Source organism: Pholcus phalangioides, unplaced genomic scaffold (genome assembly GCF_987345545.1).
Source record: "Pholcus phalangioides strain wild (caught in Gottingen) unplaced genomic scaffold, Ppha-v1.0 ptg000024l_1, whole genome shotgun sequence".
Classification (NCBI taxonomy): Eukaryota; Metazoa; Arthropoda; class Arachnida; order Araneae; family Pholcidae; genus Pholcus; species Pholcus phalangioides.
Window position 1 is genome coordinate 7,528,981 of NW_028301616.1, and position 23,994 is coordinate 7,552,974.

Consider the following 23,994-nt stretch of genomic DNA (forward strand, 5'->3'; position numbering starts at 1 on the left):
TTATCAGAAAATATTTTATAGGTATTTTATATATTCTATGCATGTTGAATACCCTCTGTATATTCGCAACATGAAATTCCATATTGAATTTTTCTTATGGAAATAAAATAACATTTTTCTCGTATTTTTTTCAATACTTTTATATAAGAGTTATTACTTTGATATATATATATATATACAGTAAAACCTCGTTAAGTCGTCACCCTGATAAGTCGTCATTTTTCTTCAGGTCCTTCCAGCTCTCATAGACAACAAACCCTCGTTTACTCGTCGCTAATTTCGGTTAACTCGTCACTATGAAGAAGTTTGAGAAAGAGGAATAGACTATTTTTATGGCTCCCATTAAGAAAAAGAGCTTATTAACAGCATTGCCATATGCTTAAAAGTCAACATAACATCCTATACACGTAAACGGAACAGTTTAAATAACGAAAGTTACGCTGGAGAAGTTCAGTTGCTTCAGGGATCTGGAACTGTGGTCCGTGGCACAATTACGGGGAAGGCTTAGCGGCGGCGGCAAGTTTGGAGGATCGGCAGATTTGAAGAATGCGTGGCTAAGAAAATTAAAATGAAAAGCGTGGGAGAGAACCATAAGAGTCCCCACCTCTCCCTGGAGGGTAAGGGAATAAATCAGTGAGTGACCTAGAGTTTGCAGGCACGTTAGTGAACAGAAGGGTGACCTGGTGAAAGCATGTGAATGACCAAAATAGCGGCGTAGACACTGCGTGAATATGGGAGTGACTTAGATGCAGTAAATCTCAGATCAGTAAGTGATTAAAATAGTCTCGAGAGTTTGCGAAAGAGTACCAAAAAAGCACGCAAACATGCGAGTGACCAAAAGGGCTTACTGACACGGGTGTATTCACAAGAGCGGGAGCCAAAAGAGCTATTGAACGGGGATGCGAATTAGAGTAATGAGTGGTTAAAAAAATTAGACAAGGGCGGAAAAACCACCTCTGACTTCGGTGCTGGTAAATTTAATGATGTGGAATTGTCTGCGCCACAGATCACAAGTGATCTATGAATATGCCGCTGGTTCCTCAATGTGATCTGGAAATGTGTCGTGGGCCACATCTATACATAGCCTATTGGTTGAACATGTAAAATCTGATACATTCTACTACAAAAATGCCAAAATTCTTAAATTCTACTCTATTTTGTGACGAAAAATTTTCCCTTAAGAAACTGTGAACTTGCATCAGAATAGAAGCTAACTTCGATAACATTATTTGTCCTCTCCGCAATTTTATTTCTTGAGGCCCCCTCCTCAAGATTCGACGCCCAGGCTTCCGACAAGGTATAAAATAGTGTCAAACTATGCGAATTGCCGTTCATCCGCAGAACGAAAAAAACCCTTCAATTGCTATTTCTAGCTAATTTTTTACGGAAAAAAAGGTTGACTACTTTGATTTATGCGTTGATTATTTTTTTTAAATTGCGTCCGATTTTCCCCGACTGGCTGTACTTGACGAAACATTCGTGTATCCTTAACAGAACAGAAAAGTTTGCGAAAGAACGTACTATAGCACTGGAAAAACAGCAATAACCAATCCGTCTTCACCATCAGGAGTTGGGACGCAAAAGCCAGATCATGCAAGAGTGACGAAATAAGAAATAGGTGAAAAATAGGGAGTGAAAACGGATGTGCTCGGACTGATTTTTTAGTGAAAATAGAATCGTTCTATTTAATTTCTAATAGCTTAATCATTATTCTATGGTTTAAATTAATAATTTAAGTTAGATTATTTTTAAGTCTATAGTTTTTAATCGCACTATTAAATTTCTATGAATGGCTCAGCAAAAGAAGTCGTCTCAAAGTATGTGGAATCAAACTGAGGTAATGAACAAGAGCGAGCTCAAAAAGAAAACCTGATTTTAAATAAGAAATGAATAAATTCTGGTAAAAGAAGAAAGATCAAACGTTCAAAAATGCTTGGAAACTGAAGAGAACGAAAGAAAAAAGTAATTACTTTCCTAATGAGCGTATCAAGTCTCTTCTTTGGTGATTTTTTTTAATTAGTAATTACCATGTCTACAAGCTAAATCTAAAAACACTCATTTTTTCAAATTAGTTTTGAAATCTGAAATACAATATGTTAAAAGCCTCTCATTTGTTGATATTGTAGATAATATAAGAATATAAATATCAAGTTGTTTCAAAATTTATGATGTAAAAATTGGAAAGAATACAATTATTTCTTCTAGAGGAAATCTCTGTATATTGTGCCTCGGGGGAAGCGCCCTTCCTCCTGAGCTCAAATCACTGTTTTTTAAAGCAAAAAGTAATCCTGTGTACGCTACTGCATATATGCATGTAAAAACTGTATTTTATTTACTGCCAAAATTTTAGTGCTACAAAACAAAATTTTAATTTTCCACCCCTGATGTATGGTCTACTGTATATAAGATCCTTTTATCCATTATACCCGAAAAAAATTATTTACAAGACCAGGCTGTCTAAAAGCATGGCGTTCATTAAGAATAGACTGACGCATCTAACCAAGAGTAACAGGAATCACAAACTTATTACTTTTTTATATAAATGTGTTTTTCTCCCCAAAAAAAACATTGAAAATGTGGGGGGGGGGGTGAATGCCTAGAAATACCCCAATCGTTATTTACATAGTCTGTTTCTTATCGATGGCAGTTGCTTGAGTCCTTATACTTGAACCTTCCTTCGATTATTTCAACACCTGAAAAAAAAATCAAAACAGAAACATAGCAAGTCATTTTTTTCAATTGTAAAAAAATGTCTATCAGTCTATTGGTGACAAATGTTTGACAATGTAAAAACAACTGACGCGAATCGTTAAAAGACTGAAATCAGCAAAAATGCATAAAGATGTCCTTGACACGTGATCGGTAATTCCCGGATGGAACGGGCCATGTAAGTGACGATGTTGACATTAGAGCAGGTTAAAATGTATTCCGTCAGCAGATGGACGTGAAAAGTGTTTAGAAAAACAGCAAGTCAACAGATCTGTGATACATGTATTCAAAAAAGACAATGATGGATATCCTCAACACGCGATACGGCGGTGAAACAGCTCTTTTTTTTGTATGGCAGGGATGTCATAATAAAGGCATGGGAAAAAAATAGAGTGCACCCATTGTTGACTGACGTTGCATTTGCGCAACGCTTTGTTTCAATTTTTTTTCAACTAATTTCCATTAAAAATTTTGTATGAAATTAACATTTTTCGAAATTAAAAAGTGTAATGAAATGCTATAGAATTTTTTAGCATTTTTTTTGCACAGGAGAATTCAATTTTTTTTTTTCACAAGTTAAATTTTTCTGATTTTCGATCTGAATATATTTTTTTCCCCATGAACAGAGATAATTTTTAAAAAAAATAGAAAACAATAATTTTACTTTATTTTTTGTCAAATTTTGTTAATTATTTTAAATAAGTTTATTAATCCATATTAATTAAAAATTTAATTGAAAATTTACATGAATTACACAGAGAAGAACATTCTAAATTAATAGCAATTTTTTTGAAACTTCTCATATTTGTTATTAAGGTACCCACAGTGTTATCATTAGGGTTCGGATATTTATGACGTCATATATTGGTCATTTTTATTACAGAAAATTTTAATCTGTAGGCATTTTCTCCAGAAATGTAGTGTGCACTTATAATGAGTTCTTATGTTTTCCCAGGGGCCACTTTTTTTTGTTCTCGCAGGATCTTTTGCTATGCTTCCGAATGGCATGTCCAGCACTTGCAAAAGATGTTATTCATTCGGACACTCGAAATCTAGGCGTTCAATATATTTTCATCATGCCTAAACACAGGAAGTTTTGTCAGGAGAGGTAGCCCTGATTTTGCCACCGCTCCCTTGTCACCGTAAAATTCCAAAGCTCTATAACAAGGTTTTTGCATTGTTTTGAAGTAAAAAAAAAAAGTTTTTTTTTCAACGTGCTCTATATATATATAGCACGGCCTTTATCTCATCATATCATGACATTATCACCATCCGTCGTAGAGGTATGATTCCAATTTAAAAAAATGTGCAACAGGCGTTCAAAAATTACCCTGTACCAGCTTTGAGAGTGAAAATACAGTGTGAAAAACAAAAAAAAATTTTAGACGGTCCCCTTGTTCTCTAACTTCTAATTACAAAGTTGTTGCCTTATCTTTCCTGTGTGTGATGCCAACAAAAAAATCTATGTTTCTAAATGCAGTATTCACAGAGATATTCAAATCCGAGAAACGGAGAAAAGTTGGGAAAAAAAACAGTAATAAATGCGGAAAAACCATTTTACCCGCATTTAGCGCTGTTCTTTCCTAAATTTCCTCCGTTTTTCGATTATCTCTGTGAATATTGCACTTAGAAACACGGAACCGAGAAATATAGGGCAACAACTTTCTTACTGAAAGTTAGAACATGGGGGGGGGGGGGCCCGTATAAATCTTTAAATTTTTTTATTTTGTTACACACTGTATTTGTACTCTCAAAACTGGTACACGGTGATTTGTGAACGCCTGTTGAGCAATCTTTAAATTGGAATCATACGTCTACGAAAGACGGTTGATGAGATAAAAACCGTGCTAGCACTTACACGATACCCTGCATATACATAAATTGTGTGCAGTTTGATTAAGAATTGAAAGAGCGATTATAAAAATGTGTTGATGCGGAAAAAAATACCTGTGAAAAATGTTTTACTAGCGCCATCTGCTGCTGACTTACACCCTAATTTCTGAATCGGTGCATATTCAAGCAATATGTCTATCTTTTTTCCTTTGAAGATATGTACATTATCAGTTATTATTTTGATGAAATTCATCATGATCGAGCTTAATCAGAGTGAAATTCAATATAGTCTAATATCGGTTAAAAAAATTTATGTTTATTTTGTTCCCGTGGACCTGAACTATTGAAATCACTATAATAACGTCCGTTTCGAATTTCGGTTTCGATATCTATGCGTTCCAATCAAAATCAGTTTCGGTTTCACTAATGACAGCTACATCAATTTATAGATAATATATTCTAATTTTACGAGTACGGAACGATATTTTTTCCCCCTTATTCAAACATGTACTGTGCGTAATTTATCATTTCTACAATATTTAAGAAAGTTGAGCGCACCTGCAAAATCATCGGTTAACGCGGTTTTCGTTTGAAACGTCGTGAACCTCAAGCCGTGAAACGTGCCAAGATAAATCAGTTTCGTTTTTTCAGCGTCTTCTATATAACTTTGATTTTAAAAGACACACTTGTGACTGTTGGCGTTCTGCAACCAATGCGTGGCCAGACGGATTGGGAGATCGGGAAGAAAGGCGCCACCTTTAACATGGATTGGAAACTGGAAGGTACTGGTCGTTCTGTTCGACCAGCCTCCAACATTTGACGATCATTGCCGATGGTGGAGCGGCCACACTACTAGCCCATGATTACCCTTGGAATGTATTGGGCCACGCTGAACTTTATTGGATTACATTTCCACAAAACCGACTCGAAACCTATAAATTCGCTTTCTAAAACCTATTAGAGAGTTTATATTTAAAGTGAAGTAGAGCTAAACTGTGTTTTAATGTTATTCCGATAAGAAAATAGCCTAGATAGCGCACCTCACAATCATGAACTAGTGTATCATGATTCCTCTTTTACATACTAAGAAATATTTTCAATATACTTCTTCCTAGACTAGTGGTTTTCAACCAGAGGCCATATGGCTCACTCGTAACCGTGACTGAAAACCAAATTAAGTAGTGTTTCTTAACCGTCGGGCCCTAACATTAGTCAAACCGGGCTGTGAATGATTCACTATCTCATTTTTTTCCCCCATTTATTCCCTATTAGTCGTGTGTATGACAGGGCTTTCCCCTCACAAAAATAAAGAAATCAACCGGGCCGCGCGCATCCAAAGGTTAAGAACCACTGAAATAGGACTTAACCCATTCATTTTGCTGTGCCATAGAAGGTGATTAGGGGGTCCATAGAAAAGTGGGAAAAACCAGCACAGATGTAAATATTTTAAGTTAAAAATATAGCGGGGGGGGGGAAGCTCAGTTATCTAGTAGAATTGTCCAGAGATGCCCATCAGCCTTTCCCTTGCGAGAGCTACACTGAAGGGGAAGAAGTGATTGATTGAAATTTTATTGACCAATCAGTGTTGGCGTACAGAGAAGAAAAACGCACATAACAAAATTAAAAATCAGAAAAATTATAACTGTTATGAACAGAGGAAAAAATAGTGCATATTTACATCAGACAACCGAGTCATAGTAAATGAAAAAATAGTTAAATCAAAGGGGAGGAAATGTGATAGGTATCTTTCTCGGGAGTTATGGAGATCCACATTATTTATGAAATTTCTGTAAGCCATATATTTACTCAAAAAGTTAATCAGTAATAAATGAAAACAGTGTCGTCTCGCTTCTCGATGTTGAAGCCCCTGGTTAAGGCAGAAAACCAGAAAGAGAGAAACATGGTGCAAAAGAGGCCACGGATTAAAAAAAATAAACACTGCCCTAGAGCAGTGATTCTCAACCTCTTTTGACTCGGGGAGCCCTTTTTAGTAAAAAAGTTCTATGGCGGAGCCCCGTAGGCCCATTTCTTTATTATCTATCAAAGTTATTGATTTATTTTCACTATTTAAAAACATTAATAATAATTTTGTTTTTAATTTTACTGGTTTTTTTTTTATTTTCCTCGAGTGACCGCGGAGCCCCTAAAGAGGGCACAAGGAGCACCGGTTGAGAACCGCTGCCCTAGAGAAAGACCGGTAAGGAAAAAAGATTTTGTATGAGAGTGGGGTTTTTTTTCTAAAAATCAGTGCACACATAGGCCTACACTCGATATCAGATAATAGTACCTTCCTCAACAACGCAATTCAGAAAAGACAAAGTTTATAGATGCTCACAAACATGGTTCCTTCATTTATAATGACCATATAGTCCTTTATCTTAGCATTAAATTTAGGGATGCTATAAACTTTTAGAGTTACTCAGACGAGAGCATTCTAATACAGTGAAACCTCGACAAAATGATATTCCGTGGACCAAGATAAATTATCGTTATAGAGGTATCATTATCATTAGCGTTAGTTGTACGACTGCAAAATATGTTTATAAGCATAACAAAAGATTATAAATGATTAGTTGATTAACAAAATTCAATTAGTGATCTACACTGTGAAAGGTGATTTACCACACAGTATTTCCGTGTAGTACACAGAAAGAAACATAGAAGATGATGTTTCATGGCAACTTAATAAACACTTTCGGAGGGTAGATGTGCGAAATACCAATGCTATCAAACAACTCTCGAAAGAACAAATCTGTTGAGGAATTTAAAAATATATTAAAGTTGATTTTGAGCAAAATATAGAAAATATCGTTGTAGAGCAGTTTCCAAAATCTCCTGAATAAATATCGTTACAGAGCGATTTGTCGTAAAGGATGAAGCGATTTGTCGTTTTTTAAAGGATATCGTTGAATCGAAAGGAATTTAACATTAAACCGTAGGGAATTTCAAACAAGACTTGAAAAAATATCGTTATAGAGGGATTCATCGTTTTATCGAGGGTCATTGTAGTGAGGTTTCACTGTAAGACTGTATGTAAAGCCTAACAATTTGAAACTCAAAAATAGTTTTGTACAAGATGAGAAAAATTACAAAAAAATTTTCTGGTAATAGTTTGGAGCGAATATGAACTTCACTCACATATGACAAAATTCTCACTGTATTTAATGGAAAATAGTTTTTACAATACACTTAAATTCAGGGATGCTAACAAATTTCAGAGTGATTTCCCAATATTCGATAATATTAGTCATAAACTGTATCACTTGAAAAACACGTGAAATGTACGGAGAGAGAGACAAGAAATTTCTCATCACTGGAAAAGTACCGTCAGTTCTGATTGGTCGCGTCATCTCCGAACCTCATCGATCGTATTAAACCCCAAAAAGACCACTCCTCTTTATTCTTCAGGAGGAACACGAGGGGAACGTGCATCGTAATGTTCATCAAATCAGCAATGAAGTAATGAAAGATAATCTCACAAGACTATTTCGTACAAGAACGACTGTCATCAATCTTAATTACGAACCATGATGGAATATTTACACTTACCTCAATCTGTTCGCTGGAGGATGGATGTTTGGGAGCAGCAGGAGAAGGAAGAGGCAGTTCACGGAAATTGTCAGTAGCCAAGTCTCAGTCAGCATCCCCAACCGCCACTTTCAGAAAATGCGCTTGCGCAGAGGACGTGGATGACGCAACCGAAGCCGGTAGCTTCAATTGAACACGAAGGAAACGATACACTAGGAGAAGAAAAGAAGCATGAGGTGGAAAAGTGAGGCAAAAGAGACACAAAAGCGAGGCAAGCGCTCGCATACACGTGCTCACGACGGCTCACAAAGCAACAGCAGCAGGTGAAGCCCAACAGCTGCCGGACACTGCGAGTTCAGCGGAAACCTCAATCTGAAAAAAGGGGGGATCGCGTCCTTTTGTTTGTGGGGGGCAAAATGTCACGTGGTCAAGAATCTGTCGGCAGTAATGCCAGGGACGGCGTCATCAGAAACGGTGTCAACTCATCCCCGAAATCCGAAGTGAAACTGAAGAAGCAAATAACTTTGATGAACGGTGTGGCTATCATAGTCGGAACCATTATAGGATCTGGAATTTTTGTGACGCCTAAAGGTGTCTATGAACATTCCGGCTCAGTTGGTGTCTCCCTGGTCATATGGGCTTTGTGCGGACTGTTCTCGATGTTCGGAGCGCTGTGCTATGCTGAACTCGGGACCAGTATCACTAGATCAGGCGGTGATTATGCCTATATCATGGAAGCCTTTGGTCCTTTCGTTGCGTTCATTAGGCTGTGGGTAGCGCTTGTGATCATCAGGCCGACGAGCCAGGCTATCCTCGCGCTAACTTTCGCTTATTACATTCTGGATCCTTATTATAAGGACTGCACACCTCCTGATGAGATTCTCAAGTTGTTGTCTGCATTGTGTTTATGTGAGTATCTGTTCTTGAAATTTCTCAATAATTTATCACTGTAATTTGGTGACACTGTTTAACTGGTATGAAGTTTCTAGGGAAAAATTAGAGTGTCTGAAGCTATAACAGTTCATTTTGAGTATAATTACCGAATGCAGATAATATTTTGCCACCAAGAGCATTGTTCACTGCAGACGCGGATCAAGGGTAATATGTTGGGAGGAGTGATTTAATGTGTAAGTTCGTTAGATCTCGTGCCGTATTTTACAGAACAAACCAATCAAACGAACCGAATCGTCCCGAACAAACCAATTTTTCTCCATATAATTCGTTCAAACTTAAAAAGTTTGATAACAGTTATTTTATAAAACTTCAAAAATTCAGCCGATAAGTACATCTATTACATTCGAGATCCAATGTAACAAATACTCTTATTGGTTACATTTTTCCAGTTTTATGAAAAAATTTTTACCAAACTTGGTGTAATTTCGGCATAAGATTCTTACATTTCATAATACTCTGTAAAATACTCATTTGGGACCAATTCTACAAACAATGAATTTACAAAAATTTACGAATACTAGCACAAATTAAGCGGTTGCTGAGCTTCCCGTAATGTACCGCAAAATCCAACAAATACAGATCTTTGAGATAAGATTTTTCGTTAAGCAGTGACTTTCAATATTCTTATTTGCTCAAGGTACGAAGACCAAGACCCGTAAAAAATGAATATTCTAACACTTTCTGAATATATTTAATTAATTAACATTAAAGCTTCCATTAACACTACACCTGCTTATTAAGAGGATCGGGAGGGAGGTGTAAGAACCAAGATTTTTCCAAAAAATGACCTTTTCAACAGCATATAAATAATTAGCTATACATATAAATAAACTAGCTATAATAACCGCATATTATAGCTAGTGCCGATTGAATTTCTGTAGACTCTAAAATCTGACAACAATGGGTTCAATTATGCTTGGGATGTAAACGGGGGAGGAGGGATCTAAATACTGAAAATAATGCTAATTACTTCCTACCCAGAATGAACGTTTTGGAAATAATAGTTGAAGCCTAGTGTCGATTACACAGGTGTACAAAAAAATACTCTCTTGAAAAGCTTATGAAATACTTATGAAAGCTTTTTTTAGTTTTGTTATAACTTGTTTTTATTTTATTTTCAGTGCCAATTCCAAAAAATGCAATCCATATTTTTTTCTATCACGTAAGGTTTTTTCACAAAACGATTTCATACTTTGAGGGAAAATAACTCTAATCCAAATATTTCGGAATTATTATCTCATTAACATATACTTTACATGAATGTATCCTAGCTCTGTCATTACAATGATAGGCGCTAAAATCAATGAAATATCTTGCGAATCCATCCTAATAATCCATTTCCAATCTAGACACTCACCGTGTCATGTCAGACGCGCAAACAATTAACATAAAACCAATGAACGTATTCATGCCTATCGTATCGTGACACGGTGAGTGTCTGTGGATGTGAATCCACCCTTATACTTGTTTATAATCCACGGAAAATTATATACAGGGTGTGAGGTCAAGTCCTCGGACACCATTTATCTTTTGAACCGGTAGTTACCGAAGCGTATTTTCAATGCGAAGAAGTATCAAAATAACATGTCCGTCTCAGATACGTCATTTATTTTACTAGGGGCCGTACATGTATCGAGATACAAAATTTAATTTTTTATACGCTCCCCCCCCCCCGCCCCGTCCTCTAACTTCCAATTAGAGAGATGTCGTCCTTCTCTTCTGATCCCAACAAAAACAAAATTGGCGTTTCAATGTACAATGTTCGCTGAGATATTCGAAAAACGGATGAAATTTGGGGAGGAAAACAGATCTAAATGCGGAAAAAAACATCTAAACTACATGCCACCCAATATTGCCCTTGGAAGCGTGGAATTTTTTTTGGGGTTGGGGGGGGGGGGGAATCAGAAGAGAGGGCAACGTGTTTCTAATTGGAAGTTAGAGGACGGAGGGACATGTTATTTAGATACTTTTTCCAATTGAAAATGTTCTTCTATAACCAACGGTTCAAAAGATAAAGACCGTCTAATGACTTAATATAAGTAGAAACGAAATTAAATTTCAATTTGTTTGTACGCTGCTTATGCATTAGTATTGAGAAAAATTTAATTTTCGTTTTATCTCAAAAATTAGACATGATGGATTTTTTTAATTGTTTTTCCAGTAATTAGCACCCAAAGAAATTGGAAAAACACAATTTTTAAAGAAGCTTTTCCGTCGCAGACCAGTGTTATTGTGGGTTTTTCGCAGTCTTTTATTGGATGCTGTAATAATCTGAGAAGGTAGCATACAGAAGCCATTCTGTTTCACGAGACTGCCACTTTGGGAAAAGAAATGTGTTACCTCCCTCTCCACCTAAACTCCATTAACACTTCGGAATCCGACAACAATAGATTCCTGCCTTTAACAATGACTTTCCGAATTATCGTTAGGTGAACCAAGAAAGAAAAAATATTTTTTTCAGCAATTTTTGAATGCGCATTCGAACTACTCGGTTATAACGATATCGAGAATTTCCACGAAATTTTTTCGCTATAACCGAGGTGTCCAAATCCTTTTGAGTATGTAAAATATAGTCAGATGTGATCAAATGTATAGTTATTTCGTATAGTTAGTTATAGTTATATTATTTTTATTAGGCTGTCACTGTGGTGGTCAAGTGGCCCGAAGGCGTGAGTGGCGCAAGGACCCGAAACCGACCATGACCCCCGCTCTGTCCCCATAGGGGATACAAGCTTATCTATTTCAGTTGCAAGAGGTATTCTCGCAACTATCGGACCACTTGAGGATATAAGCTGGCGATCCAGAGGGTTTGGGCCATGTTGGACGAGTGATGCGACGTCCGGAGCTCTAAGCACGGAGATACCACCAGTGGGCAAGAAGCCACAAAGTTGAGGTTACATGGGCAGGTGTATACGCACGTCGCCAGCAGGTGGGTTCAAACCCCACCGGTGCTACAGTTGTGGTCGACTGAAGTTAGTTTTCTGTAATTCTCAACTTCGAGACGCGAATACGAGCCGATCTCTTCTCTTCGTTAAAAAGTCTCTCGGCGGAGAGCAACAGACCTACAACAGTACAAATATTCGATCACTACACTTCCCTTACAATTTGAAATACAGATAGCAGCACTGAAAAATCGGACACAACACTATATGCCCACCCAGACTATTAAGTACACACTTCCACCACAACTCCTTCGATAGTAAATTGCCCATGGCGATAGACCGGAGTTGTTCTCATGGAAAGAAGAAATATTTCACATATCATAGGCGAAGATAGAGTTGAAGGTCTGGAGGGGGGGGGGGGGCACGATGATGATGGAAAATGAAGTGCTACAACAAGTATGTAGTCACATTCAGGCCGTAAATTTCCCCCAAGGTAATGTGTCCGGGTTGTTGTCGGTTGCAAGATAAAGTAAGATGCAATGACATAAAAGGTATATAATCATTATAAAAAAAGCTGAAGATGGCAAATATAAGAAATTAATATTTTTCGTCATATTCATTATGAATAAAAAAGAAAATTATCGATTTTGCAAATTATCTCCGTCTCTGTAAGCTTCATTGCAAAAACGGGACATTTTTTTCTTTTTTTGGAAAACAAAATAGGAGCAAAAGGGTCGAAAAAAAATGTATCTGACGAGAAAAGGGTCCAAAGGTGTCATCCTCAAAAAATTATGAAAAAATATAAGTACATTCCATTTCACTCAGAAACAAGTAAAAACAAAAATTTATTAAAGCAAATGCGGAATGCAAGTATTAAAGCTACAAAAATTAGTAAAAAAAAGCAACAGTTGGCTATATACTCATCTCCTCTCGCGCTTCTTGGCGATACCTATAAAAAATTCTTTTCTCCAGCTTTTTTTTTCCTGCAGGAACTCTATTTCTCTTCCACTGTCTGCGCTGTATCTAATCTTGTGTTAGAATGACGTCGCTCTAAGACTTTTAGGGTTGCTGCATTTTTAATTTCATTCGTGGCTTTTATCGGCGTGCAAACTGTGAATATTTGAATTTTTTTTTTTTTTTTTTGAGTGACCCATAATGATTCCGCCCGATATTTTTATGTATTTGTGCATATTCAATTGAGTAGGAATCAGTGGTAAATTTTTTCGAGACTTGAGGACGACACCATTGGACCGTTTCCTTGTGAGTTCGTTGCATTTCATCGTCGTTATAAGACTCATTACCATTATTCTCTGTGGCAGTGTTTCCTCAAAGTGTACTTCGCGACGAGCTGGAGATATTTATTCATTTGTGTGTTATTTACGCTTTGAAGTGGTTGTTTTATAAGTGAAAATATCTACTAAAAACCAAATGTTCTCAAACCATTTTCACCCACGGTAGCTTTTCCCTAATCAACGCTTATCCGCGGCTCCCCCTTAGCAATGAATGAATGAACGCCAGAACTTTGCCACTGGACTTATCCCGTTGCCGAGATCTCTTCCAGCCCAGCTTCGTGGCAGAGTCTGCAACACTTTATTTAGTGTCAAAAAAAAAAAAAAACATAAAACTTTTTTACAACATATTTTCCCCGGACAATTGGGTACTGTCGCGGGCTCCCCCATAGCAGTTTAAGAAAGAGACACCTTCGGGAAAACCTTTCCCAAGTAGTACAACGATACCAGTCCAACGTCGAATGAATATCGAACGTCGGAAAGAGGTCGGAAATTTTTAGGTGTCTGGTATCGAACGATATAGTAAAAATTAATTCACTCAATATAAACGCCGAAATATCTTTTTTTCCTCTAAAATAGTTTTACTCTTTTTACAGTATTTGGTTTCGAAGAATAATATCTTCTAATTAGTCTCTTTTTCAATGATCCAAATTTCTCTGCCGAACTACGTCGACAAATGTATGTCATTTCTATGTCGAACGGTATCGAAATCTCTACGCCGTTCTGTATAGGTGTGCTACTGAGGTTGTAAGGACCGCAGGGAGCCGCTGAAAAACCATGATTTGAGTAAGGGAACCGCGGCTGATAAAACTTGAGAACTACTGCTTTATTGGAATCAGTCGAGTCGAGACTGCACATTTTTGGCGTTATAGCCGCGCTGTTGTTACAACGTCTTTATAACCAAGTTTGATTGTATTCTGCTACACTAGTGCTTTCTAAATATTCCTCGTCTTCGTTCAAAGGGTTGTTTTAACCTCTTAACATCCTACCGGAATGTCCAGGCTGTGATCGCCTCTTCTACATTATAACATGCAGAAACTGTGTATGAATCTGACTTAATATTGTGCATTCTCCACACATTTAAGATTAGAACCATTTTCTAATGATGGCGATAATGTTTTTTTCCGGAAGCGCCCGCTGCGCACGTGATTATGGGAACTGGGTCAGTATAACCTCGAATTGAAAAAGCGCTCTATCGCTGAAAAGTATTCGTGCGTCGGAGCGTGTCCTGGTCAGTCAATAATATTACTTTCCTCTGTTTTCCAAGTGTTCAAGGACACATTTACAAAGGCTGTTTGTTGTACGGGAAAAATATTCCGAAATAAAAGTGATCAAAGAGTTAATAAACTCGCAAAACATTCTTCCTAATCGTCACGAATGAATGTTTGAGAAAATTAGTTACATTATGTGAAACAATGATATTTTTATTTCTTTTTTTACGAAACGGGGAATTAGTTTCGGTTTTTCGACATTTTAACGTCGTTTGAATATGCGATGTTTGTCTCACTTCATTGAATCTTCGATGAGCCGCAATTTTTTCACCTGGAATGAAATTATTCATTTTCAAATTATGACTGTGGGACTCGGTAAATTCCACCTTTTTGAAGATAATTTGAATTTTCATAACTCCTTTTGAATTAATTCCACAGCCTCCCTTAGGAATATGCGACAGACGCGATTGAACCGGGCCTCCCGCAATCACGGTAAATTATTGGAGGATATCGCCAATTCTGGAATTATTTCGTGCCTTAGTTCTGTATTTCCAATCAATTCTGGGATTATTTCGTGCCTTAGTTCTGTATTTCCAATCAATTCTGGGATTATTTCGTGCCTTAGTTCTGTATTTCCAATCAATTCTGGGATTATTTCGTGCCTTAGTTATGTATTTCCAATCAATTCTGGGATTATTTCGTGCCTTAGTTCTGTATTTCCAATCAATTCTGGAATTTTCTTCCACGAATTCCAGATTTTCATCGATTCTGAAGTTATTTCCTCCGTTAAATTTTATTTTCATCTCTATTATGGAACTATTTCTTCTGTTAATTCTGTATTTTCATCAAATCTAGAATTATTTTGTCCGTTTATTCTGTATTTTCATCATTTCCGGAATTGTTTGTTCAGTCAATTCTGGAATTTTTTGTCTTCCTTAAATTTTCGTCGATTCTCGAGTTGTTACTTCCGTTTGTTCTGAAAATTTTCATTCACTCTGGAAATATTTCTTCCGCCAATGTTGAATTTCCATCAATTCTGAAATAATTTCGTTCATTAATTCCCTTAGCGTCACCTGATGTGAATTTAAAACACTAATTTCTGAATTGATACATATATTAGCATTATGCTTATTTCAATATTTTTGAAAAAATTTAATTATTACTGGTTATATTAATAAAATTCACTACAATTCAGCTTAATCGGAGTGAAATTTGATGGTCAAATATCGGTTAAAATAGTTTTCGTTTATTTTGTTCTCGTGGTGCAGAAAATCGCGCCGTATCCAACGTGCGTTTTAACTTTCGGTTTCGATATTCACGCATTTCAATCAAAATTAGTTTCGGTTTCTCTCTCTAGAGCAGGGGTTCTTAACTTATTCGAACTTTCAAGTTGGGTCGTTGTCTGAATCCAAAAACTCTTAACCCACTTACAGCCGGGGGGCTCTGAGCTGTGTGCGATCGATACTTGATTCGCTGGGGGTTCCGAGAGCGATCGAACTAATCGACTTACAGACGGAAATGCTTGATCTATGGATCACGATCTAAACGCCATTAGCAGGGTGCTTTCGAGATAAGTCGTAGTCGCACAAACCCTGGGGCTCTTGACCTAAGGGTCACGATCCAAATTTAATACGCAGGAGCTTCAGAGATGGGTCGTAAAAATCCACTAATACAGCGGTTCTCAACCGGTGCTCCGCGTTGCCCTTGGGGCTCCTTGTGTGCTGTCCAGGGGCTCCGCGGAAGCTCGAGGAAAATTAAAAACAGTAAAATTTAAAAAAAAATGATGAATAATTAAAAAATTGGCCTACGGGGCTGTCCCATAGAATTTTTTTAATTGTAAGGGCTCCGCGAGTCCTAAAAAGGTAGACAAGCGATGTACTAATAGAAAGGGATTTTTGAGCTATTAATCAATATCTAAACTTCATTCGAAAGGGCTTCTAAGAGGGGGTCGTACCACAGAGTAATATTAATATAAGTAATGATAAATATTATATCTTTAGTCTATGGGTCATACCAATCCATTTGTAGCAAGAGATTCTTGAGCTATCAGTCACGTCTTGATTCGCATAGGCTTCCTAGATGGGTAGTTAAAATCAACTTAGTCCTGTTACAAACTCACTTATTTACTGATTTCGAAAAGTATTACAGTCCCATGGGTCGCGAAGCTGATTTTGTTGTTCTGAGGAAAAGGTTAAGAACCTCTGTACTAGATGCATCTATTATCAACAAGGTATTTTACTGATTTCATGTGTACGTGAACGATGTGTTTTTTTTTTCATTTTCTTCTGAAAAAGAAATATAAAAAATATATGTGCTGTGTAATTAAACCTTTTGACAGTATTTAAGAAAGTTTAGCTCACTTACAACAAAATCGGATACACTGAAACATCGGTTAATACGATTTTCGCTTTAAACGCCGTGAACCTCAAGCCGTGGAACGTGCCAAGATGAATTAATTTTTGTTTTCCAGCGTCATCTATATCTTTGACTTTAAATAATACTTCCCAATTTTATAACGTGTGAATTTTTTTGATCCGTTTTCACTTTCTATCGTTCCTTTTGTCCGGAAAAATTTACAAGATACTTGATTATTTTGATCGTCACGCCCTAAATATCGGTTAATACAATGTCGCTTCTGCCTTCATAGGCCTGAACCATTGAAAAAAGTAAGAAATGAATTCTGGAATCGTTTCTTCCGCTAAAATTATAAATTTTCACGTAATTTCTCGAATTATTTCTCTCGTTAGTTCTGAAAATTTTCTTCCCTCACTCTAGAATCATTTCTTTCATTAATTCTGAATTATCAATTTCTGGAATTATTTCTCCCACTATTTCTAAATTTTCATTGGTGGTGGAATTTGTTCTTTTGAATTGTTTCTAGTTCATTAGGACAAATTATTTTCGTGAATTCTTGCATTACTTTAAAACTATCTTCAGTGCTGAATTTTCAAAATTTTTTGTGCTAATTTACATTTAATTGTGTGTCCATTTTTCTGAACTGAGTGGCCATATGAATGACAGAGTGAGTGAGTAACCGTATGAGTGACAGGGTAAGCGACAGTTTGAATGTCCTAGTGAGTGAGCGATTGAGTGACTCACCTGCTCGCTCACTCGATTATTTGCTTATTTTATCATTCGCTCATTCACTGTCACTTTATCGATGGATTGTTTGTCGGTGAATTTTCCGGCTGTGAGTTAATGGCGATGAATTTTCCGACCACGCACTTTTTTCATTCATCACTTGATATTTGCTGTCGGTGTGTATTCCTGCCGATGAATTAGGCCCCTTTCACACGGAGCGGATGCGGACGCGGGTCCGCATACCCTTTCAAACGAGCGCTGAAGATGCGGACGAATCGCCCGCATCTTTAGTTCGAAATTCGTGCATAAAAACTATTTTTTCGCAATTTTCGTAACTGTTTTTCTCCTTCACCCCTGATTCAGTGCCCATAGGCAGCCTAGAGGCATTCTTTGGTGGTTTTTATCATTGAGCCTAAAGATGCCTCCATTCCGATTCTCACAAGTAGTCGATGGGAGAAAATATCTTAAAATATTTTCAAAAAATTTTGAAAAAAAATCTATCTTTTCGGAAAAATATGAAAGAAAATTCCAAAAACACATCCAATGTTCGAAAAATCCAATCCAAAAACATCCAAAACATTCGATGTTCCAAAAAAAAAAAAAGTTCAGCAAATATCAAAGAATTTGCAAGTATAAAAAAAGGGAGGGGTTGGGACTTTCAAAATGTCTGTGCTTAGAAATATTCACATCACAATTCTGTCTTAGGCCGGGATTACACTATAAAAGTTTTGTAAAAGCTCTTTGATAAAACGTGAAAAATTCAACCATTAAGATCACCGGTTGCATTTGCTTGAATGCAACCGATGCGCCTATTGGTTGAATTTTTCAACTTTTATAAAAGATCTTTTACAAAACTTTATAGTATAATCCCGGCCTCAAGCACTATGAAAATTTTATAATAATTCTTTTAAAAAAGCAACTAATAAATTTATCGGTTGCACTTGCAATTTATTAGTTGCTTTTTTCAAGTTTTATAAAATAACTTTCATAAACCCTTTAGAGTGAAATCCCATCGTTAGATTAGTCTCACTTCTGAAATATAAAATTTCATTTTTTCAGTTTATAGACTGAATATTGAGTAAAATAAACTTGTAGCTATCGGGGGAGCCACCAAAAATATTCAAGTGCTAGGGTCTTCAAACGTCTTAATCCGGCCCTGAGTGAACACCGTACGTGGATAACACTGTTTAATAAAAGAATTTTTTTTTAAGTTTGAAAAAATTAAAAGATTAAAAATTTAAAAAAATAATAAATATTTAAAAAAATAACAAATATTTAAAATAATATTTCAAATATTTATAATTTTTTAAATAATTTTAAAAATTTAAAAAGAAATGATAAAAGAAAAAAATTAAAATTTTTAAATTAAATTTAAAAGTTATTAAAGTATTTAGTCAATTAAATATTCGTAATGAACAGAACGGCTTATAATTTTGGTCCCGTCAGTGGCTATTGTTGACAGGTTTTTTTGTATAAAATTGTGAAATATGGACAAAAGGCAGTTGAAGTTGCTATATCTCCATCTCAGAAGGAAACGGAGGGATAGACGTATGTAGGTACATCATATTAATGAGCAGGGACCATCATATGATGTTTTAAGGGTATTTATGGCAAATAATTAAAAAAATTCCGTGAAAAATCACCTTCAAAAAGTAGCCAAAGATGCGGACGAATTCGCTCCGCATCCGCATCGTGTGAATAGCTCCGAATAAACCTATTGTCAAAACTTCTATGTGCGGATGCGGAGCCCGCACTTAGGTTTTGACACATGCGGACGACGTCCGGACCCGCATGAACATTTCCTAGGTGCGGAGATTTTTCGGCTCGTCTGAAAGGCGCAGTATATTCCAATTGTTAAAACTTCTTCCGGACCCGCATCCGCTCCGTGTGAAAGGGCCCTTACTTCTCGGTGGATTTCTGTCAATTACTTCTGTGAATTTTCTGTCAATCAATTACTTCTGTGAATTTTCTGTCAATCAATTACTTCTGTGAATTTTCTGTCATTGAATTTTTGTTCTGTTAGTTTTCTATCAATGACTTGTTTGTCGGTGATTTATTCTGTCGGTAAATTGCGTGGCGATGAGTTTTCCCGTCGGTGCTTTTCTACCTGTGAATAGTTGATGAATTTTCTGTATACGTAGTTTATCAGTCATCACACAATATATGTTGTCAGTGTCAATATTCCTATCGATGAATTGTTTCTCGGTGAACCAGGAAACCCGATTTTGCTCCAAATACGCCTGTCCACCATCCCTAGAATGAAATTTCAAAAAAAAAATGTCTTCACATAAGATTCGTCAAACGGATCGTGTTTTCGACTTTATTCGGCTAATGGCCTCCAGCTATTTCTTCACCCTTAACAGGATAGTCTCGTCTTGTCTTGATATCTAAACCATTTCCAACAGCCTGTCCGCCTTCGTTAAAATTCGACTTGCGATTTTATCCGAGAGCACAAAAAAAAAGCCAAAAACATCTACGAGACATCGTTTGTCTTCAGTGAAGTCACTTGGTGTTCCATATACATATTTGACACCTTCCTAACCTCATTCACGTCACACTTATTTTTCAAGCAGATAATTTTCCCGGTGCTGTCCACGCAGAATGGATTTCATTTATCTTTAAGGCACAAACGGAATTTATTTTTCTGTTATATATATATATAGACACACACGATATTATATAATGGCGGTCCATCCTGATTACTCCATCCTTTATGTAATACGTTTACGGCATTTGGTTATGTTGTCATTCGTAAGGGCGAATCAAGGACTTCCGTGACTGCGTTCCTTAAAATTCTGCGCACCCTGGATTATGTAATTTTAACTTCAGGCGGAATCCGTTTTCGTTCTACACCGGATGATTACGTATTTGCATTGTATAGCGTAAGAAAAATCCATCTGATGACGTTTATGAACGTTTTTATAACTTTCATGGACTATCTACGCACTGGATTTCACTTTTCTGCATCGACTTGACGACACCCATTAACTTAAATCACCTTTTTTTATGTGGATTTGAAAGATTTTATGGTAATCGTTTGAATATTAATTCCGCTTTGGGACTTTTCTTACGCAATACCTTGTCTCGTAAATAATGTCACTTGCGGTCGTAGTACATATGGATAGAATATTAAGATTTCTGTGCAATGAATGAAACCGGGAAATTTGGTCACATATTGCCAAATATTGCCAATTCTCAACAATTTAATAGCTGATTTTAATAAAATATCCCACTTTTCAACAATTAAAGCTGGTTTCCTCTACGTATCACCAATTTTCGACCAACTGATTCTACTTGATTTTCACCTGATTTCGACAATAGCTGATTTTCTTTTAAGCAAATGTGGCCTTTTTGTTTGACAATTATAGCTGATTCTCTCTCCAAATATGGCCAATTTCCGACAATTTTAATTGATTTTCACCAAATATCGCCAGTATCTGACAACTATAGTTTATTTTAACGAAGTATCGTCAATTTTTTTCATGGCTAATTTCCATTGAGCTTATATTACTACTACTAAACCAGACATGCACCTCGTCCATATTCCTCTGTGTAACTTCTAACGAATCTTTGGATGTGGAATGTGTGTATATGTTAATGAACCTTCCGTGAAGTTTGTTTCTGTGTAATCGATGGAGTTTAAAAGGCGAAACAATTTCATCTTTTTTTCATGTTTAGATCAGTTTTCTATCTTTCTTTTTTTAATCGTTGAAACACAATTAATTGCAAGATTTAGAGACTTGATTGTACATTTCGATAAGAAAATTGTAGGCACGAACCGTGTTATTCAACGTGCCACGTGATTTCCTTGCATTCGATGCTGTTGCCGTCGCGGCGACTCGATGCTAATTTTACTCCAAATATCGCCAATTTCTGACATTTTTTTTTTTTTTTTTTTTTTTTTTTATTTCCAAATATTTATTTGTTTCCAAAGTTAAATAATACATGAAACAGTGAAATCTCAATATTTGTTGTCAAGAGGCCTGAGCCTGTACAGAGCAACTAATTAAAGATAAAGACGAAAGAAACAAAAAAATAACACAAAACTTATAATAAAAATAAAAAAAATAAAAAAATAAAGATTTTTCAAACATTGCCCATTTTTGCCAATATTTACCAAATATTGTAAATGTTTCAAGGTATTTTCCATTCTCTACCACTTACGGACGATGTTCGAAATGGATCCTATCCGTAAGTCGAACCCTTCACCCCGAATTCGTCACTTTCTCAATTCGTATCAGAGAATAAAACATGAGTGAGGTAGTTCATTCAAAAAAAATTTACCAAGCATCGCCGACAACAATCTATCATTGCACAAGATTGCCAAATCTCGCGAATCTTACTGTCGAGATACCAACCGAAAGCCGGGGAGCGGCTGCGCATAAATGTAATTCTCTCCAAATACATACCTCCGATTCGCAATCACTAGCGCAATCAAACACTGCTTTGACCTATGAAGAGCTCGCACGCCCTGCTTCCCATCTCGGAGACAGATCGACGGATGGGTGTGTCCGGAAAGTTTTATTAAAATCAAAGAAACAGTCACCTCATACGAAGGCAACAAAATGTACAATAAATAATTGATACAATCATCTTGAAACATCAGTAATCGTCAATCTGGAATTATATAACCGATAAATAAAAAAATCAATAAACAATCATAAACCAATGGAGTTATCAATATTATAGACATGATTATAGCCGAGTAAATCCCACTTGATACGTCCTTATCGCCAATGACTTATTAATTTGCAATGCCATGAAGATACAATCTCATCACAAGCACGCTTGGCGTTGTCGGACTTCGTGAAACGTTCTAGATATGTCCGCAAGGGGCCGTGTTCTGTTATCATGTGATCACTTGCTCTCTACTAGACCAAATGATACTATTCCAACGGACTCGTTTCTGTACCTTATAGGCATCTTTATGAGCATTCTTGTCCGATAGATCAGTGTTTCTCAACCGCCGGGCCCTGACATCAGTCAAACCGGGCCGTGAGTGATTCATCGTTTAATGCTCTTTGCCGCCTCCCCCCCCTGGAAAAAGTTGAAATGACGGCCCTGCTTATAACCACCAAAGGTACGGGGAGCGGCTTTACGTTAGAAACTCCTGGCCTAGGTCCCAGTGAAATACCGAGGCTAACGACATTCTGAGTCTTGTATCTTTTCGACTAAAGTATCCCCGTTAGGGACAGGGAGCTCAAAAAATGCTGAGAAGAACGTGAACTGGTACTGACAACGTCCCTTTTCCCCGTGAAACACTATTTCAAAATAATATTTAATATGTATTTAACCACTTTACGATTAAGGACGCAATATTGCGTCCAAAGGTCTGTGGAATAAATACAACCTGTTTTCTTTCTTCTCTCCTCATCGTGAGGCTTTGTTGTAACCCTACGAAGTTGTTCTTTTTACCTACCTTCTCTATTTCTATACAATTGTTGGGTTCTTTTTTCCCCACATACGGTGTACCCTTCTAATATTCACATATAGGAGCGAAAGAGAACAGGTAGGTAGAAAGTGGAAAAAAAATATCTACTTTCTATATACCCATTCTCATCTCTATTTTCTCTCTTATCAGTACGTATCTATTCTATTGTTTTCCTTCTTTCCCTTATTCTAATGTGCTGTTAGGTTAGGACAACGTTACCGTATTTATCACCCATTCATCAAATACAGATCATCCGAATTTCTTGGCAATAACTCGTAAGCGAAATGGGTTAACCCGCTTTACGATCAGGGACGTAATATTGCGTCCAAACACCAGTGGAATAAATTCAGTCGAGCCGACTCTTTCTTCAACCTCTTTTTTTTTTTCTTGATCGCGAAGGTTTCTTGTAACCCAACGAGAAAAGTTGTGTGTCTTCTCCCCCCACCGTCATATCTCAACGAAATAACGAACAACTGATATAACAATGGCGGGGTTCTCCTCAACTTCCCTCCCCCACAAACACACGCGCGCGCAGACACATAATGCATTTTTCTCAGAACTAATCCTTCTATTATATTCTGTACATAAGTGAGAAAACAAAAACCAAGTTTGTAGCTGAGGGCAAAAAAAAGCAAGACACTGCACTAATTCTCTTATCCAATATATATCTCTACTGTTTCTCTCCACCCTTATTTGTATTCTTCCTTTTTTAACGTGGAACAAGGCTTCCACATTTATCGCCTACACGTCTAATGGAGATAATTCAGATTTATCGCCAACAGGCTTGTTCTAAGAAAGAGGTTAAACTCTTTTCTTCTTTTGCAGGTACGCTGACGTACATCAATTGCCGAAGTGTGAAATGGGCAATGAGCGTTCAAGACATTTTCACCGGCGCCAAAGTAATAGCATTACTCGCCATCATTGTTACTGGACTGGTTAAAATAGCTCAAGGTAATTTGTAATCGATTTTCCTCAAATACTCATAAGTTCAGGGTGGATTATAATTGAAATTTCGATTTTGGAATGATTGGAAATGAAAACCGCTGGTCGGAAAGTTCTTAGATTTTTGCATGACT

The 23,994-nt window shown here is 36.7% G+C and overlaps 1 protein-coding gene across 1 annotated transcript in view; it reads left to right on the top strand.

Annotated features, from left to right (window-relative positions):
* Window positions 1–7,941: 7,941 nt before the first annotated feature.
* The window catches only part of LOC149068654 (Y+L amino acid transporter 2-like), a 37,779-nt gene continuing 21,726 nt past the window's right edge, over window positions 7,942–23,994 (top strand). Inside the window, exons 1-2 of the mRNA XM_089250954.1 lie at window positions 7,942–8,979; window positions 23,744–23,869. Of these exons, the coding sequence (XP_089107080.1) occupies window positions 8,487–8,979; window positions 23,744–23,869 (619 nt within the window). The 5' untranslated portion in view covers window positions 7,942–8,486. The remainder of the gene's footprint in view (window positions 8,980–23,743; window positions 23,870–23,994) is intronic.